We start from the raw sequence: 23,288 nt of genomic DNA on the forward strand, positions 1-23,288 counted from the left end.
GGTCTAGAAAGCCAAAACGAGGAATTAGGACTTCTTAACAATAAATTGCAGGTGCTACCCCTCTAATGGCAGAAAGTGGAGAGGAACTAGAGAGCCTCTTGATGAGGGTGAAAGCAGAGAATTAAAAAATGGCTTAAAACTCAGCATTCAAAAAACAAAGATCATGGCAACTGGTCCCATCACTTTATGGCAAATAGTTGGGGAAAAAAGTGGAAACAGTGACAGATTTTATTTTGGGGGGCTCCAAAATCACTGCAGATGGTGACTGTAGCCATGAAATTAAAAGACACTTGCTCTTTGGAAGGAAAGCTATGACAAATCTAGACAGCATTTTAAAAAGCAGAGACATCACTTTGCTGACAAAAGTCCATATTAGTCAAAGCTGTGGTCTTTCCAGTATTCATGTATGGATGTCAGAGTTGGATCGTAAAGAAGGCTGAGTGCCAAAGAATTGATGCATTCAAATTATGGTGGTGAAGACCCTTGAGAGTCCTTTGGACAGTGAGGAGATCAAACCAATCAATCCTAAAGGAAATCAACCCTTAATATTCATTGGAAGGACTGATGCTGAAGCTGCAATACTTTGGGCACCTAATGCAAGGAGCCAACTCATTGGAAAAGACTGTGATACTGGGAAAGATTGAGGGCAGGAGGAGAAAGGGGTGTCAGAGGATGAGATTGTTGGATGGCATCACCAACTCAATGGACATGGGTCTGAGCAACCTCCAGGAGATAGTGAAGGACAGGGAAGCCTGGCATGCTGCAATCAATGGGGTTGCAGAGTCAGATATGACTTAGTGACTGAACAATAACTACAACAATAAACTGGCAGCATTTTGAGAGCTCTAGATAACCTACAGCAAGTTTGGTAGTCAGTAAATTTTTTAGCATATCAGTGAAACTTCAGAGAGAAGAGGGAACTTGTAATAGGAAAGAAAAGGAATTTAAGGCAAGCAAAGCTTGCCGTATAATTTAATAAAAGTGCTCAAAGGATAACAGATATAATTCTCAGACAGACTCCCTGATTCATCCTGACACTGGGAAGGATAATCGAGTGCAGGAAGCTTTCCCCAACCCTCTTTTGTGTCCCCTTGTGTATTCCTTGGCATTCCCCCTTTATATCATCTCGTGACGATCTCTTGCTCCTTGTCTAATTTCTCCATTAGACTAGGAGTCTTACAAGAGGAACTAGGTCTTTTATGTTATATTTGCAGGGCTTTGCTCAAACTGAGGCCTAGAAGGTGTTTCGTATGTGTTGGTGGATGGATGGATGGGTGGATAAGGGAGTGTAATCTAACCTCTTGATTGTATAGATGAAGACTCTAGGATTCAGAGGGGTCAAGTGATCTGCCAAAATCACAAAAACGTCTCTGAATAGTATTCTTTGTAATATACCTCATCCTTTTGACTTGGACCATTTCTAACCAGTGAGATGTGCATAGTTCAGTTTCTTGTTCTCTGAGACTCTGACACAGTAATGATAGCTGCTGTTTATCAGCTCTGCCAGGTATGGCATTTGGCACTTGATTGTCAATCCTCCCAGCAAGCATATAGAATAGAGGAATTATTTTCTTTATTTTTCTGATGAGGAAACTGAGGGGCTGGAGGCAAGGAAACGCCAAGGACAGAAGTGATTGTGATATGAGGGTTTTCACTGACTTCCAAAATAAGAAGGGAAAAGAAGATTCAGAAGAAGTTAGGATGGGGAAACCAGCCTGTGTGTCATGGGATAACTCTTTTGGGGCATGGTGCTCTTGGATAGCCATACCCTCCTTCAACTTCTGTTTTTAAATCCCTTTGAGCCTCAGCTCCTCGTGAATAAAGTGGTGGTAATGCTATCTGTCATGAGGATTAAGTGTGAAATGTACAGAAAGCCCCAGGAGAATGTCTTGCTTATCATATTTTCTCTCTTTTAAGTTTTAACTTTAGTTTCTGTGGTTTTTCAACTTCAGGAGATGAAGTTTCAGTGCATTACGACCCCATGATTGCAAAGCTGGTTGTGTGGGCTGCTGATCGCCAGGCAGCCTTGACGAAACTGAAGTACAGCCTTCGGCAGTACAATGTGAGTGTGCTGGGGCTGTGTTAGTGACCCTGATGATCTCTGGATCTCTACAGCCAAGCGTGTCCGTTACGACTGGTCGACCTTTGTCCTTGTCAACTTATTTCCACCAATTACCCATATGTCACAACAAAATTATTTCACATGGGAGGATTTCCCATGGGTCAGAATAAAGTTTAAAGACTTCTTGATTTCAACTAGAAAGGAAAGATTGCAGGACTAAAACTATTAGCATCAGTGTTAACCTCATGGGATTCGATGTGAAATTTCTATTCAACCTGTAGATAAGGCCAGCAACACAAGTGTGCCAATCCTCTGATGTTATTTTCCGCCAAGGAAAATAATTATGTTCAGTTTTATCCATTTGAAAGTGTTTGTTGCTTTTCTGTAGCTATGCATTGCCTTGGTGCAATTAAGTCCTATACCATACTGATTTAGTGTCATAGAAGGATTTCTTATTAACCCATGATATTCAAGTTACTATATTTTGTGAATTTGATCAAACCTTCAGTTTCTGTGGCTCCACCCACACTGGCCTCCTTGTGACTCCTTTGACACACCCAGCATGGAGCCACATGTTCCCTTTCTCCCTCCAGAATTTTCTTGCCCCCCGTGATTCCCTCCTCACCGCCCTCAGCCCTGCTCACTGTGATCCTTAGAGTCCTTCCCAGACCTCCCCACAGGACCCTTTGCTGCTCTCTGTTCCTTTAGCCAGCCTTATTTTTCTTCATATCATCTGACATTATATTAGATATTTATTTATAGATATTGTTATTTGTCCCTTGATGTAAGCTTTGTGATGGCAAGGACTTTGTTCTGTTCCTCACTGTGTCCCCAGTACTGGGGTCAGAGCCTGGCACCTAAAAGGCTCTCAGTAAATGGCTATTAAATAAATGGATGAATGAGAAAATGAATGAATGAACCTAAGAGCTCAGACAGCTGGTTTTGTCTCAGATCCCATTTATTGGGTGGATTTGGGTTAATTCTATACCTTTTCTTATTTTTATATCAGTGTGTACAAGTTGAATTTTAGTGTTCAGAAGAAGCTCTTTTTGGGTCATATAATCCTACCCCTCCCGTGTGTAGCAATCCTGTTCTGTCTGCAGTCTTCCTCGTTCATGGGAGTGTTCTGAGAAGCAAGTCTTCAGTATCTTGCATGTAAATCTCATTTAAGTTTCTTAATGTTTACTTGCTCTCCTAACCTAAGTCAATTAAACATCTCCACACTACCTCCCCAACACCATTTCCTACATCCTGTTTGTCATAGTAAATTAATGTAATGTGAAGTGCAAATGCTTAATGATGGTGAAATGAATTTGTTTTATTTTTCCTGAGAGTTAGTCATGGTCGAAAATACTTAGTAGAAGGAGCTGATGCCATAGAAATGTTTTCCTGAGTGTGTTGTTTTCTCCACTCACTGGGGACATCACATTTTTTCCCTCCCTAGATTGTTGGACTGCATACCAACATTGACTTCCTCATTAGCCTGTCTGGCCACCCGGAATTTGAAGCTGGGAACGTGCACACTGATTTCATCCCTCAACACCGCAAAGAACTGTTGCCTGACCGGAAGAACACAGCCAAGGAGTTTTTATGCCAGGCAGCTCTGGGCCTCATCCTCAAGGAGAAGGCTGTGTCTGATGTTTTCAAAATTCAGACACAAGGTATGGAATATTTTTCTATTTCTTCTGCTTAGCAAAATTTTATGAACAATCATTGAACATGCATTTTTTTTTTTTTTTGGCCATGCCTCATGGCTAATGGGATCTCAATTCTCCAGCCAGGGATTGAACCCAGGCCACAGCAGTGAAAGTCCAGAATCCTAACCACTAGGCAACCAGAAACTCCCGGTTTTCTTTCTTTTGTTGCCACTCCTGCCTCCCTTTTCTTCCTTCAGTGATTGACACCATCCTCTGCTAAAGTGTTTTTTAGTATCAAGTAGAGCTCTTTACATAATATGGATGCACCCAACAGCATGCTTTAACCCATTCAGTGTAACTTAACCTGTCACCTAAACAACGTAGACATGGACTTATTTTCAAGAAAACACTAGTTCTCCCCACATCTCATGCTGATATCCCTTACAACTTCTTTTTGTTTTGTTTTTTCTAATTCACTTTTTATTTCCTTCCAACTTCTTTTATTGACCACTCCCTGCTCTGTTGTATCCTCCATACCTGCAGCAGCTTTCTTGGTCCTAGAGACAAGAGAGCGCTGGAGATGCTCAGAGTCCCTTAAGTTACCCATAATTGATTAAGTTAGTTCTGCTCTCTCTTTTTAAAAAATATTTAATTATTTATTTATTTGGCTGAGTCAGGTTTTAGTTGTGGCACATGGGCTCTTTCATTGTGGTACACGGACTCTCTAGTTGTGGCACACAGGCTCCAGAGTGTGTGGGCTCAATAGTTGCCACAATTGGACCTAGTTGCTCTGCGGTGTGTGGGATCTTTGTTCCCTGACCAGGGATCAAACTTGAGTATCTTGCATTGCAAGGCAGATTCTGAACCACTAGACCACCAGGGAAGTCCCATTCCTCTCTTTTTCTATTCTGAGATGAGATTTCTGACTAGCTAGAGACCTAGGTGTTTCATCATATCATAGAATCTGAGCATATCATAGGATCTGGGACTATGACAGAAATTCATCCTAGCTGCCATATGTGTGCATCCCTGCATCAGCGTTCCCACTGAATTGTTGCCCAGCATCTTCCTAACACCTCAGGAAGCTGGAAATTCATGATGAAAATTCATTAGTTAATTACAGTTTAAGTCACTTCTCCATTAAGAAGTTCTTCCCACTTGGTTAAGCAAAATCTGAGCTCTCCCACATTTGCTTCATAATATTTCCTCAGGCTACCTCTAATCTTTGAAGCAAACAGGAAAAAGAAAAAAAACACCTGAATCCATTTATCCCTTCATTATTATTAGGATTGTTATATTATTATAGGATCCTATTATTGGGATCTTTAATTTCTAGATTCATTCAAGAAAGTGATATTGAGGGCTCCCCTGGTGGCTGAGTGGTAAAGAACCTGCCTGCCAATTCAGGAGATGCAGTTTCAATCCTTGGTCCAAGAAGATCCCACAGGCTGTGAAACAACTAAACCTGTGCACCACCGCTATTGAGCCTGTGCTCTAGAGCCTGGCAGCCGCAGCTCCTAAGCCCATATGTTGCAACTACTGAAGCCTCTGCACCCTAGAGCCCTGTGTTCTACAAGAGAAGCCACTACAATGAGAAGCCCGCCCACCGCAACTAGAGAGTAGCCCCTGCTCTCCACTACGAGAAAAGCCCACACAGCAATAAAGACCCAGCACAGCCATAAATAAATTAATAAGTAAAATTTTAAGTTATATTGAAAGGTTAAAATATACAGCTATATTTGGAGATTTGTTCTCTGTCCTCATTTTGTCCTTTTACATTAAATAAATTCATCTACCTGTACCCCATCTGGTATTCCTAAGCCTGGACTTAGCTTTTTTAGAATGGAGTGTCCTCTTACCCTCACTTTCCTTTTTAAATTAAAATTTATAAGCAGCCCAGAGAGGAGTTGCAGAATAAATTGCTTCAATTTAGCTACTCCGTAGCTCCTGGAGACTGTCTAACAGAGTGTGAACACACAAGTCTCTAGGGGAAGACCAGTAACAGAGAAGAGCAGAAGAGGCCAGGTGAAAGAAAACTAGTGAGTAGTGAGGATTAGGGTGACCTGGAATGCATTTGCCCTGTCAAACTTGTGACCACTGTGCAGTTTATGCTGCCACAGGTGGAAAGTTGAGGTTGTAAATATTCTGATTTTTCAAGAGAAACTGGGATTTTTTTCATGTAAAATTTCCTGAGATGTGAATAAAAGTGTCTAAATTTAAAGCATTGCATAGAATAAAGAAAGCATATTTGAGCTGTCAGTATCGGACCTCTGTTTTATGTTTTCTTTTGTTAGTAGGCTTGATGTTCATAAATTTGTTGTTGAATTTTAAATTTTTTCTAGATCAATACTCTCCTTTTGCATCCAGCAGTGGAAGAAGACTGAATATCTGTTACTCTAGAAACATGACTCTTAGGGATGGTAAAAACAGTAAGTAATGTTTTATTAAAAAAGAAATGTGCTTCATAGAAATACATCACATTTACTGGAAAAAAAAGAATTCAGCCTGGCCATGATCAATTACATTTTTAAAGATCCCTAGCCTAAACATTAGAAGAAAGCATGCCAAAATAATACAATTGATTGGCTCTGGGTGGTAGAGTTAATGATATTTGTTTTCTTTTTCACACGTGTTCTATACTTGGTAAATATTTTAAAAATAGGTCATAAAACATACATAGGAAAATGAAATGAAATATACAAAGCATTAGTGAGATTACCATTGGATGCTGGGATTTGAGGCACTTCTTTCCCTCCTCTTCTTTGTACTTTCATGGCTCTGCCATTTTTCTTCTGTGAGTGTGTATGACTTTTAAAGAAGAAAATAACCAAAACTCCTCTAGGGAAGGAGGATTGCCCACCCCACCGCTCACCAGGCAGCATTAACGAGGGGGAGTCACTGTTAGACCCACTTATTGCTGATGAAACCGAGACAGGGGAGGTGCAGTTACTCAAGGCTATTAAGTAGCAGAGCCAAGACTGACACCCAGTCTTTTTGGCCTTCACCCCTGTGCTGTTTCCACCACTTTTCCAGTAGAAAATTGATTTTTGATTGCCAACTAATTGATGGGCCCAGGATGGGGTCTGATTTATTGTAACTGTAGTCTGGAAGAGATGACACTTAAGCTAGAAGGTGGTTTGTAAACTTATGGCTGGAACAGTATTCCAGAGGAACCAGAATCCTGTGACAACAACTGGCTATATCTCTTTTGTTTCAGGACAGTTCACCTGGGAAGTCAGAGGGGTGCAGAGCCAGAGCTGGGAGGGCTTGAGTGTGAGGTTCATTGAACTGCAGGAGCTCCACTGTCAGAATGTGCCTACCAAGTAGAACAGATCATCACAGCACCCTCCTCCCTGGACAGAATAGGGTTTTGTTTCCCTCAACTCTGGGTAGATACCAGTCACTCATTAATAAGTAGCTCTTTAGGCATTTTTTCATTCTGAACCTAGATGGTCATTGCCCTATTTGCACTGACTACATGGAAAGAACATTTGCAAAGATCCCTTATAAAGTAGCCTTCTGTGAGTGGTTAACCTATCCATTTTATGCTGTTGTAGTTATTCATTTCATCCTAAAAAACAGCAAAATCTGGAAGTATCTTACCCTAGACTCCCCTGTGCTGGACATAGGCATCAGCAGCAAAGTTTCAGTGGCCTCTTCAACCTGAATTAAACAGAAAAATCACATGTGTGATTATAACTCATATGAGCCAATGGTATTACTTGGTGTGAATTTTTACTAAGCAGTATTTTGAATTACATTGCATTTCAATTTTAAAATAAATATATAATTGAGAAATCATTATGAGCTATGTTCACTACATCCTTTTTGTAGTATTTTTCAATGATAATCCAGGTCTGAATATAACAGCTTTCAGAACTGTTATGCTGAGTCTCTTATATATGCTAATCAGTAGTGACCATGGTTGAGTAAGAGAATGTTCCAAACAGGAAGTCTAAGGGCCCAAAAGCATTTGTGAATCTAAAGGAGAACCAGCTTCTCAGTAAGAACAACCCAGCATTTTAAATATTTAAAGTTTGAAAAATAATCTTCCTTTGTTATTATGGCCGTGTTTCACAGAACCCTGCCCTACCCTCAATAATAGTAGCTAAGATTTATTGAGTGTTTGATATAGATCAGGCCCTTTGTTAAGCACTTTCCATGGATTATTTCATTTGCACTTTCAGAATAGGCCAGTGAGGTCAATGTTATTATTAGTGTCAACTTTATAAATTGGGAACCAAAGCTTAGAGAGATTAATAGTTTTCTGGAAGTCACACTAAAATTAATTGGTGGAGCCAGAATTTGAACCCACACTCTAGGGTGCATGTGCTTACCTAACACTGCACCATGCTAAATTTATATACCTTATATAATTATATAAGAGGATATTAAACACATATTAAATTTACAAGAGGATATTTAAGGTTCTCTTGTGGGGTTAAGAAGTATCAAGAGGAGAGAGGAACAAATTTGGTTACTCTATAATGTATAAAATAGTTTTCCTAGCAATGTCTTGACTATGATTCTTTTGGCATTCCTGTCAGTTAAACACTTTTCATATCTTATAAATTAAAAGAAAACTGATCTGGTGTAATTGGATATATTTTCTCTTAAGAAAGTTTAAAGATATTGATAAGATATAGGGAGGTAAACTTTCATTCATTCATACACTCAGTACAAAGTTTTTGAAAACACAAAATATTCTGAGTAATGTAAAGAAGTAAAAAAAGATGTTAAGACATTTACCATTTGGCAAAGGAGAAGTTATATATGTTGACAATATGGATGGTGTAGTGCTGCAGGATGATTCCGGCAGGCCCAGGAATCAGATTCTATGGGTTGAATTCTGCTCCCCTCTTGTCTGTGACCCTTGGAAAGTCACAATCTCTAAGCATCTAGTGTCCACAGCTGTAAGTGGAGATACTCATGGCAGTTGCTTCCTTGGGTTGTTGTGTATATTAAATGAGACAACACATATAAAAGCATTTTAGCTCGTTGAATGACCTAGAGCAAGCAGTCAACAGTAGCTATCACCATCAAAATCATTACTATTAAATTATCTCTTCATTACTATGGAAAGAGCAAAGTAGATATGTATGTCACATGTTAATTTTTAAAAACTGGTTGCTGAACAATATGTATAGCAATATCTTATTTTTATAAAAGAAAAATATAAGTTTATGCATTCAAAAAGGTCTACAAGGATTCACACAATAAAGTGTTTAATAGTACATCTGGGCAGTAAAGGGGACTTTCACTTTTTATATACCTCAGTATTTAACTTTTGTGAATATTTTTTGCAATTTTAAAAAACAACTGATAAAGAGAAAAATCACTGTCATGTAAAATTGGATGAGGGGAGAATCATAATGGCACTTTATATGCAGAAGTCTAAATACTCACAGGAGAGAGGATTTGTTCCACCTAAACAGACTTTTCCCAAGGACTGTGAGTATGATGTGAATGACAGATGGAGCCTCAGGTGGTGTGGCTGGGGACCAGCAAAGTGGGAAGGAGGCACATTAGCAAAGATGCACAATTGTGGAGAAGGCCAGAGGCACATGTGGAGAATATGAATTGGCCCATTTTCCCATTTGTTTGTAACACAGGGCTATATAGAAGAATGGTGGGTAATAAGGCTGGGAGTTTGGTGCCTTCCATAACAGGCCAAGTACTTTGAGTGTTGGGGGGCCATGCTGGGCCACATCAGCTGGAACGGTTGAGACAGGAAGCAGGAAATTTAGGGAGGGAGGCCCTTCTAAGTCAGCCAGGCCAGAAGCCATGGGCCTGAATTAGAGTAGAGTGATGGGAATGGACAGGAAGAAATGTAAAGGACAAGTCTTCAGGGGGATGAACTTGGCAGCTTTTTGGTGACTATTGGAGGTGAAAAGCGAAGGAGGAGGATAAGGCAAGAATGACAGGTTATAAACCTGGATGATGAGAAAAATGGTGTCAGTCATGGAGTTCACAGGTCAGGAGGGAAGGCAGGAGGAAGGGGGAGATGACTTGTTGGCCCCACTAGGTTTACTTTAAGATGCCAGTGGAGGATCCTGCTGGGAATGACTAACCAGAGTTCTGGAGTAGGAAGGTCAAGGCTGGAAACAGATTTGAGCTGGGAGCCTCAGAATGCTGGTTAATGTGTCAGGTGTAGGTGAAATGACTTTGGTCTGCATGCTCTACCCCACAAAGTTTCCATGTCCTAGGGTAGTCTTTAACCTATTCTCTAGTCACATAATGATATAAGTACATTTTGCGTTATATTTCTATAGTCTGTTACAGTTCATAAAGTGCTTTCACATTCATTCAATCATTTACATTCTCATACCCAGTTAATGGATCAGAATGGACCAGAAAAGCAGGATTTTATTTTATTTTATTTATTTTAATTGGAGGCTAATTACTTTACAGTATTGTAGTGACTTTTGCCATACATTGACTTGAATCAGCCATGGGTTCACATGTATTCCCCATCCTGAACCCCCCTCCCACTTCCCTCCCCATCCCATCCCTCTTGATCATCCCAGTGCACCAGCCCTGAGCACCCTGTCTCATGAATCAAACCTGGACTGGCGATCTGTTTCATATATGATAATATACATGTTTCAATGCTATTCTCTCAGATCATCCCACCCTCACCTTCTCCCACAGTCCAAAAGACTGTTCTGTACATCTATGTCTCTTTTGCTGTCTCGAATATAGGGTTATCACTACCATCTTTCTAAATTCCATATATATGCATTAGTATACTGTATTGGTGTTTTTCTTTCTGGCTTACTTCACTCTGTATAATAGACTCCAGTTTCATCCACCTCATTAGAACTGATTCAAATGTATTCTTTTTAATGGCTGAGTAATACTCCATTATGTATATGTACCACAGCTTTCTTATTCATTTGTCTGCTGATGGACATCTAGGTTGCTTCCATGTCCTGGCTATTATAAACAGTACTGCGATGAACATTGGGGTATACGTGTCTCTTTCAATTCTGGTTTCCTTGGTGTGTATGCCCAGGAGTGGGATTGCTGGGTCATATGGCAGTTCTGTTTCCAGTGTTTTAAGGAATCTCCATACTGTTCTCCATAGTGGCTGTACTAGTTTGCATTCCCACCAACAGTGTAAGAGGGTTCCCCTTTCACCACACCCTCTCCAGCATTTATTGTTTGTAGATTTTTGGATAGCAGCCATTCTGACCGGCGTGAGATGGTACCTCATTGTGGTTTTGATTTGCATTTCTCTGATAATGAGTGATGTTGAGCATCTTTTCATGTGTTTGTTAGCCATCTGTATGTCTTCTTTGGAGAAATGTCTGTTTAGTTCTTTGGCCTATTTTTTGATTGGGTCATTTTTTTTTTCTGGAATTGAGCTGCAGGGGTTGCTTGTATATTTTTGAGATTAATTCATTGTCAGTTGCTTTGTTTGCTGTTTTCTCCCATTCTGAAGGCTGTCTTTTCACTTTGCTTATAGTTTCCTTCGTTGTGCAAAAGCTTTCAAGTTTAATTAGGTCCCATTTGTTTATTTTTGCTTTTATTTCCATTACTGTCGGAGGTGGGTCATAGAGGATCCTGCTGTGATTTATGTCAGAGAGTGTTTTGCCTATGTTTTCCTCTAGGAGTTTTATAGTTTCTGGTCTTACGTTTAGATCTTTAATCCATTTTGAGTTTATTTTTGTTTATAGTGTTCTAGTTTCGTTCTTTTACAAGTGGTTGACCAGTTTTCCCAGCACCACTTGTTAAAGAGATTGTCTTTTCTCCATTGTATATTCTTGCCTCCTTTGTCAAAGATAAGGTGTCCATAGGTGCATGGATTTATCTCTGGGCTTTCTATTTTGTTCCATTGATCTATATTTCTGTCTTTGTGCCAGTATCATACTGTCTTGATGACTGTAGCTTTGTAGTATAGCCTAAAGTCAGGCAGATTGATTTCCTCCAGTTCCATTTTTCTTTCTCAAGATTACTTTGGCTATTTGAGGTACAAATTGTGAAATTATTTGTTCTAGTTCTGTGAAAAATACTGTTGGTAGCTTGATAGGGATTGCATTGAATCTATAGATGGCTTTGGGTAGTATACTCATTTTCACTATATTGATTCTTCCAATCCATGAACATGATATATTTCTCCATCTATTTGTGTCCTCTTTGATTTCTTTCACCAGTGTTTTATAGTTTTTTTATATATAGGTCTTTTGTTTCTTTAGGTAGATATATTCCTAAGTATTTTATTCTTTTCATTGCAATGGTGAATGGAATTGTTTCCTTAATTTCTCTTTCTGTTTTCTCATTGTTAGTGTATAGGAATGCAAGGGATTTCTGTGTGTTAATTTTATATCCTGCAACTTTACTATATTCATTGATTAGCTCTAGTAATTTTCTGGTAGAGTCTTTAGGGTTTTCTATGTAGAGGATCGTGTCATCTGCAAACAGGGAGAGCTTTACTTCTTCTTTTCCAGTCTGGATTCCTTTTATTTCCTTTTCTGCTCTGATTGCTGTGGCCAAAACTTCCAAAACTATGTTGAATAGTAGTGGTGAGAGTGGGCACCCTTGTCTTGTTCCTGACTTTAGGGGAAATGCTTTCAATTTTTCACCATTGAGGATAATGTTTGCTGTGAGTTTGTCATATATAACTTTTAAGAAAAGCAGGATTTTAAAATGTCTTAGGATCACAGAGATGATGATACCATGGATGGCAGATTTGGGCCTTAAGCCAGAACTTCTCTTTCCCAATTAATTACGTTTTCTACTATGACACTACAGCCTTTCTTGTTGAGGGGGAAATATCTGAAATATCCTGTAACTGTAAAAGAGTTAAAACTTCAGTTTTAAACAAGAAAAGTTTGCAATTCACCTTTATTGAAACCTGTCTGATTTTTTAATTTTTTTTAACTTTATTGTCAGGGCGTTAAAAGATGTTGATATCCCTAAAAACTAGTTTTCCTTAGTTTGAAAGTGAGGTTTTCAGAACCTCAGTTACTGAATAAATGAATGTCTTCTAACTTTTCTTCAATTTCCCCACTTTTTCCATAAAGATGTAGCCATAGCTGTAACATATAACCGTGATGGATCATATAGCATGCAGGTAAGCCTCCTTGGTTTTATTCTACAGCTCAGAGCTGAATCTGATTTCTCTCATACTGAGTAGAGTATGTTTCCACTCTCTACTTTCTTTGAAGCCATTGATTATTATAACTATAGTTAGGAGAATGTCATGAGCTTTTATTTCAGACCAATTTGGAAAAATTATCCCCTATACAGTTTCTGATTATTTACTCAGTTTGGCTGTAATTTCCTTAAGAATAAATACTTGGTTAAAAAAATAATGATAAAAAAAATAAAAATAAAAATAAAATAATGATAATAATATTTGAATAAGACACCTAAAAAGCCCCTAAATTATGGGAATGTATTTATATCTAAAGCAACAGTTCTCAAATGTTTGGTCTCAAGACCTCTGTACACTCTTAAAAGTTATTGAGATTCCCCAAAGAGTTTTTGTTTGTATTAGTTACACCTAGTAATATTTACTATTTAGAAAATTACACTGAGAAAAAAATTTGTTATTGTTTTAATGAATGTTTTTAAAATGTACATAATATGTATTTGTTATTTTAACCATTTTTATGCATACAATTTAATGGCATTAAATACATTCACATTGTTGTGCAATCATCACCACCATCCATCTGCAGAACTGTTCTCCTGCAGAACTGAAATTATGGACCAATTAAACAGTAAAAGAGTCCACTCCCCCTTCTCCACCCACCCCTCCTGGGCCCTGGCAATCACCATTCTACTTTGTCTCTGCAGATTGAACTGCTCTAGGTACCTCATATAAGTGGAATCATTCAGCATTTACTCCTTTTGTAACTAGCTAATTTCACTTAGCATAATGTCTTTGAGGCCCTTCCATTGTTGTAGTATCCATCCAAATTCCCTTTCTTTTTAAGCCTGAATAATATTCCATTGTATATATGTATCACACTGTTTATCCAATCTAATTACATAGATGAATAGTGGACACTTGGGTTGCCTCCAGGTTTTGCCTATTCTAAATAATGCTTCTGTGAACATCTGTATACATATATCTCTTTGAGACCCTGTTTTCAATTCTTTTAGGCATGTACCCAAAGAAGTAGAATTCCTGTATCATATGGTAATTCTCTTTTTAATTTTGGGGGGAACTACCATACTCTTCCATAGTGTCCATACCATTTTACATTCCCATCAGCAGTGCACAAAAAATCCAATTTCTCCACATCCTTCCTTGCCAACACTTATATTCTAGCTACTTTGTTTTGTTGTTGTTTTTATTAAAAACAAAAAACCCTAAGGTATAGAAGTAGTATCTTACTTTAGTTTTGATTTGTATTTCCATAATGACTAATGATGTTAAGCATCTTTTCATGTGCTAATTGCCTATTTGTTTATCTTCTTTAGAGAAATATCTATTCAAGTTATTTGCCTTTCTAAAAAAATCTGGCTGGGTTTTTGTTGTTGAGTTGCAGGATAAACTGAGAAAAGATTATCACCAAGCACACATTCCATTAGCCATCAGAGTAATATCATTATCATGTGTCCTACAATCTCTAGAAAATTCCACTATATACTTGTAAGAGAATGAGGGTATAAAAAAGACAATATTATGTTATTAAGAAATTGTTTGACTTTGTGGAACTCCTTAAAGGGCTTGGAGGACCCCAGGGGATCCACAGGTCATACTTTGAGGCTCTTTAGTAAAAATTTTTGTGATAGACCTTGATTTTTAAAAATCCATTACATTGGCAAAATAAAATGCCAAAAGGATTGAAAACCAGTGTGAGAACTCAACCAAATTCCTATAGTAAGTATAAAATTCAGAGAATAGAATAAATCATTGTTCCTATGAGCTAAAAGATTTCAAATCCAGCAAAATGAATTTATCGATGATGCTCTTTAGATTCCCCAACACTTTGAGACACATTGATTTCTCTTCTCTGTGATTCAGACAAATGATGGGAAATCTACTTAAGTATATGAGTTGAAATTCGTATTGGTACCTCTGGTTTAGGGACCCCTTCTTATCCCTTGGTAAATGGTAAAGTAAATTGCAGATTTGTTCTGATCTGCTCGTGGAACTACCTTAACAAATTTAGAATGCACTTCTATAAGTCTTTAAACAAAACTGTTCCCAATCTAACCTTTATATCCTGAGTATTCCACAGACATTCAAATGGCTGTCTTAGTAGGTTGCAAAGCAGAGTGAAATGTCATATTTAACTTAGGATAGATGAGAACCATGTATAAATACTGCAGTGTGACCTATTTCACTTTAACCTGTATAATATATTTGAAAAGAATAGCCACAGGACTGATTCTAACAGGGGAATTGAAAAATAAAGAAGATTTAAATGAATTTTATGTGTATAAGGGAAATTTTTTCTTGTGTATATAAATGAGAAAACATCCTTTAGAACAGCATGATTTCATGTCCTTTTGTCAGCTACCTTGAAAAGATTAAGTGTGAAATCTGTTCTTTGGTACTCTGTCTCTCAGAGTAAGAAAACTGTGCTCAATCTCCAGCTAACTTATCTTCTTAAATCATAACTGAAAACCCATAAATTCAATCTCCATGTTGATGAGATAAAAGAAATCAATCTAATTATGAGATTCTGGCTTTATTCATCACTAACTTTTGCACAGTAAAACTCAATTTGACTTTGGATACTCAGAAATGAGTATTAACATATAATATACTCAACTGAATTTTAATAATTTTTCTTACTTTAATTCGTATTTCTATTTCACTTTCTTATTACTATTCTTAAAGGAACCTTTATCTGTAGCATTATGGTGCTACTATAGATATGTTACATAACTTTTTTTCTTTTAATTATCTTACTGCTGTTTCTTTCTAGACTATTTTGTTTATGAATCTTAGGAAATTTCCTGCATGATTTAAAAAAATGTTTTTACCTATTTCCTTTTGAAACTATTAACAGTAAAGAATTGATTTTGATTTTAATTCTCTAAGGTTGTTCATTTACTTTAAGGATCTTAATTTTCTGTTTTTTCAGATTGAAGATAAAACTTTCCATGTCCTTGGTGATCTTTGCAGTGAGGGAGACTGCACTTATCTGAAATCTTCTGTTAATGGAGTTGCTAGTAAAACTAAGCTAATTATCCTGGAAAACACTATTTACCTATTTTCCATGGTAATGTCTTTGTTTTATAATAATACTATTGGAGTTTGGGAGAAAATTGCTTGACCAGAAGTATTCCACTGAGAAATTAGAAAGATCCTGTTTTGGAACTTCCCTGGCAGTCCAGTGGTTAAGACTCTGTGCTTCCAATGCAGGGGGCATGGTTTTAATCTCTAGTCAGAGATCCTACATGCCACACAGTGCAGTCAGGGGTATGAGGGCGAACAACACATCCTGTCCTTTTCTCACTGCTGTGACTTTTTGTCTATCTCCCTTTCAGTCTGAATCTTTGTCACATTTCTACCTCCCTATTTCTCCATTCACCCCATTTGTTCTCACAGATTCTCACTGACAGACACATATCCATTTCTTGCTTTAATTCTCAAATACCCTAAACACTTCCCCCAACCACTGTCCTCCTGGCACTGGGAATCATGGAGACTTGGGAGGAGGTGACCATTGTGGGAGGAGTCTGTGGACCAGATGTTCCTTACAGGGGAGGTGGATGTGGGTTAGTGGTGGTCTCTTGGCAGTTGAAGGATGGTTGAGGTAGGCTTGGCATGGATATGATTAGGAGCTTGTTAGGAGACCTTGGCGTTCTGCATGGGTGAAGAAAGGCAGTGGATTATCAAATTTCCTGTGACCTCTTCAGAGGTTCTCACACTTGAGAACCACCTTCCAGACTGAGTACTTTGTGATGAGATGCCTTCAGTATTCCAGTAATTAAACTGTATATTTGGAGTCAAGGATGATCTCATTTTGCCAGGCATTGCTTTCCATAGTCTATGTGCTATAACAGTATAATGGCAGAGGCAGTAGAGTGGATTGGTGAAGAGCATGAGTTCTGGTTAGTGACATTGTACAGGAGGCAGTGATCAAGAACATCCCCAAGAAAAAGAAATGCAAAAAGGCAAAATGGTTGTCTGAGGAAGCCTTACAAATAGCTGTGAAAAGAAGAGAAGCAAAAAGCAAAGGAGAAAAGGAAAGATATACCTATTTGAATGCAGAGTTCCAAAGAATAGCAAGGAGAGATAAGAAAGCCTTCCTCAGCAATCAATGCAAAGAAATAGAGGAAAACAACGGAATGGGAAGACTAGAGATCTCTTCAAGAAAATTAGAGATACCAAGGGAATATTTCATGCAAAGATGGGCATGATAAAGGACAGATATGGTATGGACCTCACAGAAGCAGAAAATATTAAGAAGAGGTGGCAAGAATACACAGAAGAATTATACAAAAAAGATCTTCATGACCCAGATAACCGTGATGGTGTGATCACTCATCTAGAGCCAGACATCCTGGAGTGTGAAGTCAGGTGGGCCTTAGGAAGCATCACTACGAACAAAGCTAGTGGAGGTGATGGAATTCCAGCTGAGCTATTTCAAATCCTAAAAGATGATGCTGTGAAAGTGTCGCACTCAATATGCCAGCAAATTTGGAAAACTCAGCAGTGGCCACAGGACTGGAAAAGGTCAGTTTTCATTCCAGTACCAAACAGAGGCAATGCCAAAGAATGCTCAAACTACCACACAATTGCACTCATCTCACACGCTAGCAAAGTGATGCTCAAAATTCTCCAAGTCAGGCTTCAACAGAACGTGATCTGTGAACTTCCAGATGTTCAAGCTGGATTTAGAAAAGTCAGAGGAACCAGAGATCAAATTGCCAACACCCATTGGATCATCAAAAAAGCAAGAGAGTTCAAAATAAACACCTACTTCTGCTTTATTGACTACGCCAAAGCCTTTGACTGTGTGGATCACAATAAACTGTGGAAATTCTTAAAGAGATGGGAGTACCAGACCACCTGACCTGCCTCCTGAGAAATCTGTATGCAGGTCAGGAAGCAATAGTTAGAACTGGACATGTAACAACAGACTGGTTCCTAATAGGAAAAAGAGTACGTCAAGGCTGTATATTGTCATCCTGCTTATTTAACTTATATGCAGAGTACATTATGAGAAATGCTGGGCTGGATGAAGCACAAGCTGGAATCAAGATTGCCGGGACAAATATCAATAACCTCAGACAGGCAGATGACACCATCCTTATGGCAGAAAGTGAAGCAGAACTAAAGAGCCTCTTTTTTTGGTCTGTTTGTTGTTGTTTTTTTTTTAAAGAGCCTCTCGATGAAAGTGAAAGAGGAGAGTGAAAACGTTGGCTTAAAGTTCAACATTCAGAAAACTAGGATCATGGCATCTAGTCCCATCACTTCAAGGCAGATAGATGGTGAAACAATGGAAACAGTGGCAGACTTATTTTTTGGGCTCCAAAATCACTGCAGATGGTGATTGCAGCCATGAAATTAAAAGATGCTTGCTCCTTGGAAGAAAAGTTATGACCAACCTAGACAGCATATAAGAAGCAGAGACATTACTTTGCCAACAAAGGTCCATCTAGTCAAGGGTATGGTTTTTCCAGTAGTTATGTATGGATGTGAGAGTTGGACGGTAAAGAAAGCTGAGCGCCGAAGAATTGATGCTTTTGAACTGTGGTGTTGGAGAAGACTCTTGAGAGTCCCCTGGACTGCAAGGAGATCCAACCAGTCCATCCTAAAGGGAGTCAGTCCTGAATATTCATTGGAAGGACTGATTCTGAAGCTGAAGCTCCAATACTTTGGCCACCTGATGCAAAGAGGTGACTCATTGGAAAAGACCTTGATGCTGGGAAAGATTGAAGGCAGGAGGAGAAGGGGACGACAGAGGATGAGATGTTTGGATGGCATCACCGACTCAATGGACATCAGCTTGAGTAAACTCCAGGAGTTGGTGATGGGCAGGGAGGCCTGGCATGCTGCTGTCCATGGGGTCTCAAAGAGTCGGACATGACTGAGTGACTGAACTGAATTGAACTGATGAGTTTTGAAGTGTGAATCTGTTTGGTTTCACATTCTGGCCCTACCAGCATCTGCTTGACCTTGAGCAAGTTAAACTCTCTAGGTTTCAGTTCTCCCATTTATAAACAGGAATAAGTAACAATACCCACCTCATAACGTTATTGAGACCATCAAGGACATTTTATATATAATTCTTACGAATAATTCCTGGCTTAGACTAAGGACCTGAGAGTGGAGATGCTACTAAAGCTGGCTTGTAATCAGTGGCTGTCTTTTACCAACAGTTATGTACTTAATTCTTTTAATCCCCTCTGTGGTATATATGCCATTACTTCTTTATAGTGGAAATCAAGACTGAAAGGGGTTTAGTAATTTGCTTAAGAGCTCAGTTGGTAAAGAATCTGCCTGCAATGCAGGAGATCCCCGTTTAATTCCTGGGTCAGGAAGATCTGCTAGAGAAGGGATAGGCTACCTGCTCCAGTATTCTTGGGCTTCCCTTGTGGCTCAGCTGGTAAAGAATCTGCCTACAATGTGGGAGACCTGGGTTTGATCCCTGTCTTGGGAAGATCCTCTGGAGAAGGGAAAGGGTACCCACTCCAGTATTCTGGCCTGGATAATTCCATGGAGGGTTGCAAAGATTTGGACATGACTGAGCGACTTTCACTTTCACAAAGCTAGTTGGAACCCTGGTATTAAATATGACTAATATTTAACAAATAGCTTGAAAATAATCATCACCTCAGGTCTATTCATCAAACTACAGTGATAAGATCTTAACTTCATTTCTAATTTATGTTATAAATATATATCCTATATATATCCTGTAAATATAATTTCTGTTTATAGGATGGAAGTATTCAGATTGGCATTCCAGTCCCCCGATACTTGTCTTCAGCAAGCTCGGGAGAAACCCAAGGGGGTGCTATAGCTCCTATGACTGGAACTATTGAAAAGGTATTGACGTGAATGTATGTAGAATGATGTCCAGTAAGTCCCAATAAATGTCTTTGTTGAGCTTTGTTGTATATATCCTTTTCCCCCTCTCTAAATCTTGCTCATTGGAAAGCATCCATTTCAAGAAAACAAGAAGATCTATCAAAGATTCAAGTTCTATATTACAGTCATCAGTGAATCATAAATTTACCTAATTTATGATAAGCACTTTTCTTTGAAGTGGGAATTTCCACCAAAGTACAAATAACCCAGGTTGTCTTCAGTTGACTAAAATGGAACATTCACCAAGCATTATCCCAAATTTGAAAGGTATTGGTGAAGAATGTTTGGTATATATTCAGATATAAGATCCATACTAATAATGACTTCCAGTGGTGGTAGATCAGTAGTCTCCTTTTATATACTTGCATACAATAGAGTCCCCTCAACTGCATTTAAGTCATAAAAATCCTTGGGACCAACAAATAGAAGAAGAAAACAACTACTTAAGTAGTGTGAATAATATCACCTACTACTCCTGTCTGGAAATGTTCACCCCAGAAGGGCAGTGGACTGGGGAACTTGCACTTGCCTTTCACTCATTCAGTCTCAGTTCCCGACAGGCCTCTCGTAATGTGGGCATCCCTACACAGGTTTTACGATTAAAAAAGTTTTTCCCCCATAACTGGCCTAAACCCAGATTGTTGATTTCATTGAATGCTACTAAACTATCATTCAACATTGGGTGATCTTGGGGCTTTGAGACGTGTTTCTCATTTTTCACAATTTTGCCTGAACACATTGACTTCAGAACCTAATTCTACTGTATGATGTTTCTAAAAACTACTTAAAACCATGTTAACCAAGAAGATAGTAAAACCATATGGTATATATGATTTCATTTATACTTGAAAAAAGGAAAATAGAGATTTTTTTTCTGGGTTGCCAACCAGTTTAATTCTTTTTTTTTTTTTTCAGTTTAATTCTTTTAACAACCTAAAAACTAGAAAGCCAGGCAAGACCCTGCACTCTGCCTATCATGCAGACATTTAAGTGCAGTACAGGCACACTGTAGAGATACTGCAGTATCTCTACTTGTGAGGCTCCCTACCACCAAGTACCGGAGAAGGCGATGGCACCCGACTCCAGTACTCTTGCCTGGAAAATCCCATGGACGGAGGAGCCCGGTGGGCTTCAGTCCATGGGGTCGCTAAGAGTCGGACACGACTGAGCAACTTCACTTTCACTTTTCACTTTCATGCATTGGAGAAGGAAATGGCAACCCACTCCAGTGTTCTTGCCTGGAGAATCCCAGAGATAGGGGAGCCTGATGAACTGCCATCTGTGGGGTTGCACAGAGTTGGACACGACTGAAGCGACTTAGCAGCAGCAGCAGCTACCACCAAGTACAGTACAGCAAGTCACATGAATTTCTTGGTTTCCCGGTGCATATAAAAGTTATGATTACACTGTAGTGTGTCAAGTGTGCGATAGCATCATGTCTAGAAAAAAAAACAATGTACATACCGTAATTAAAAAATACTTAGATATATGTGTAACTGAATCACTTTGCTACACACCTGAAACTAACACAACATTGTAAATCAACTATACGCCAATATAAAATAAAAATTTTTTAAAAATCTTTATTGCTGAGAAATGCTAACCATCATCACTGATCTCAGTAAGTTATAATCTTTTTACTGGTGGAGGAATATTGAAATATTGCAAGAATTACCAAAATGTGACACTGAGGCACAAAGTGAGCAAATGCTATTGGGAAAATGGCACCCATAGTCTTGGCTTGATGAAGTTGCCACAAACCTTCAATCTCTTAAAAAGGGAAAAAAAAAAAGGCGGACAAGACAAGCACATAGACACATACTTCTCTGTACGTTTATATACCAACTCTGTGCACCACAAATCAGGTGTATAATTTACCTGGTTTTCAGACCACATGTGGACCATCACAAAGGACCTCTGTGTTTTTAAATATTAACCTGTCACTCTGAATCTCTAGGTGTTTGTGAAAGCTGGAGACAGAGTAAAAGCTGGAGACTCTCTGATGGTTATGATTGCCATGAAGATGGAAGTAAGTGAAATTCATGGGTTCACTTGCCAAGTAAACTTTGGGAGCTATCAGTCCCAATTTTTCTTTTGTTTTATTTTGTAAGTTAAGACCATTTTAAATATCAGGGGGAAAAAAGTCCTTCCCCAGCCCAGTTGATTTGGGGTTTCCTGTAGGGGAGCCCAAGGATCAGTAGTTTTTAAAAGCTTCCCAGCTGAGAGTCTACTGTGAAGCTTGGGCTGAGAATTACTAGCTAATCCAGAGCTTCCCAATTACTGACCTTGAACGGTTTACAGGTGTATCAAGGTAATGACTCCTCTCAACCCCCAAGTGCACCATAAACATGTTTTTATTTTCTCAGTGTGCTGTGATGTGAGAAAGGTCAGGAAGCATTGATACATGACGAAACATCAAAGCAGCTGACTTCATTTTTCACTCTTCCTGTGTCTTGACTTGGTGTGTGCTCAACCCTCGTTAGTATCACAGCCATTGTCCGTCATGCCTTGTGTCTCTACAGCATACCATAAAGGCACCAAAGGATGGCACGATCAAGAAGGTATTCTACGGAGAAGGTTCTCAGGCGAACAGACACGCTCAGTTAGTCGAGTTCGAGGAGGAAGACTCTGACAAAAGGGAAGCAGATTAAACTCCATCAAATAAACAGCCAGTTAAGCAACATGCTCAGTACAGTATCCACACCAAAAAGAGAAAGTGCCTTCCTGCTTTTCTCGGGATCTGACGACTAGCACTTTTACTAAATGATTGTATGATTCTACTTAAAACCCTTTCATGTTTAAAAATCATGTACTTGGGTCACAAATACAATAAATTCTCTCAAAATATTTCATACTAATAAAATTAAAGTATACTTTTAAAATTGGGAGACAGTATGGTTTGTTTCTGCCTCAAATATTTTACCATGTATTGTTTTTAGGCAGGTGTGCAGCAACTTGATGAAAAGAGAACTGAGAGAGAAAAGGTCACATAACTGAATGAGTTATCTCCCGATCACAGTCATGAGAAAAATGAATATTAACATATTTCAGAGACAGATGCCATAGCACTAAACTCAACCTAAGAGTTTTTTGCCAAAGAGTAACTTCTTAGGCAGTTTAAAGGCTTGGTTGTTATTTGTTTCTTGTTTTTGTGATTGGAAAGTTTCTATCCAGACCACTTTGCCTTTATTGTACTTGCTAAGCTTGTACAAATGTATATAGACACACTTAAGCTTTTGTGTATATGTATTTTATGCACGTATATATAATATTTAAATTGTATGCTAGAATATAATTTTTCTAGAAACACACTTTCAAGCCTCTGCATTTTCAGGTATCTTCTGAAGTGTTAAATATTTGTTGAATTGAGTTCTTGCTGCACAGATGAGACTGCATTAAATGTTGTAGAGACTACAATGAAATTTTAAAATATGGTCTTTGTACTTTAAAATGCTGATGACCTAATTGGGAAAATAAGATAATCATGTGAAACGTCATGTGGAAAACAATCAGATCCAAAATTAAGTAATTCCATTGTCAAGAGAATGGTGAGAAAGGTACTAGATACTAAATTTGGAAA

General features: G+C 38.6%; 1 protein-coding gene across 5 annotated transcripts in view; it reads left to right on the forward strand.

The window, feature by feature from the left end:
• The window catches only part of MCCC1 (methylcrotonyl-CoA carboxylase subunit 1), a 58,642-nt gene extending 36,045 nt beyond the window's left edge, over window positions 1-22,597 (forward strand). For 4 of the 5 annotated variants that reach the window (XM_043473621.1, XM_043473623.1, XM_043473624.1 and 1 more), the window contains 8 exons: window positions 1,953-2,062; window positions 3,507-3,723; window positions 6,042-6,128; window positions 12,726-12,775; window positions 15,750-15,887; window positions 19,559-19,666; window positions 21,666-21,737; window positions 22,231-22,597. In XM_043473621.1, coding sequence (XP_043329556.1) covers window positions 1,953-2,062; window positions 3,507-3,723; window positions 6,042-6,128; window positions 12,726-12,775; window positions 15,750-15,887; window positions 19,559-19,666; window positions 21,666-21,737; window positions 22,231-22,359 — 911 coding nt within the window. In that variant the 3' untranslated portion in view covers window positions 22,360-22,597. Of the gene's footprint in view, window positions 1-1,952; window positions 2,063-3,506; window positions 3,724-6,041; window positions 6,129-12,725; window positions 12,776-15,749; window positions 15,913-16,048; window positions 16,792-19,558; window positions 19,667-21,665; window positions 21,738-22,230 lie in introns of those variants that run through there. The other variant, XM_043473622.1, reaches the window with a different exon arrangement.
• Window positions 22,598-23,288: the final 691 nt, after the last annotated feature.

Source organism: Cervus canadensis, chromosome 7 (genome assembly GCF_019320065.1).
Source record: "Cervus canadensis isolate Bull #8, Minnesota chromosome 7, ASM1932006v1, whole genome shotgun sequence".
Lineage (NCBI taxonomy): Eukaryota > Metazoa > Chordata > Mammalia > Artiodactyla > Cervidae > Cervus > Cervus canadensis.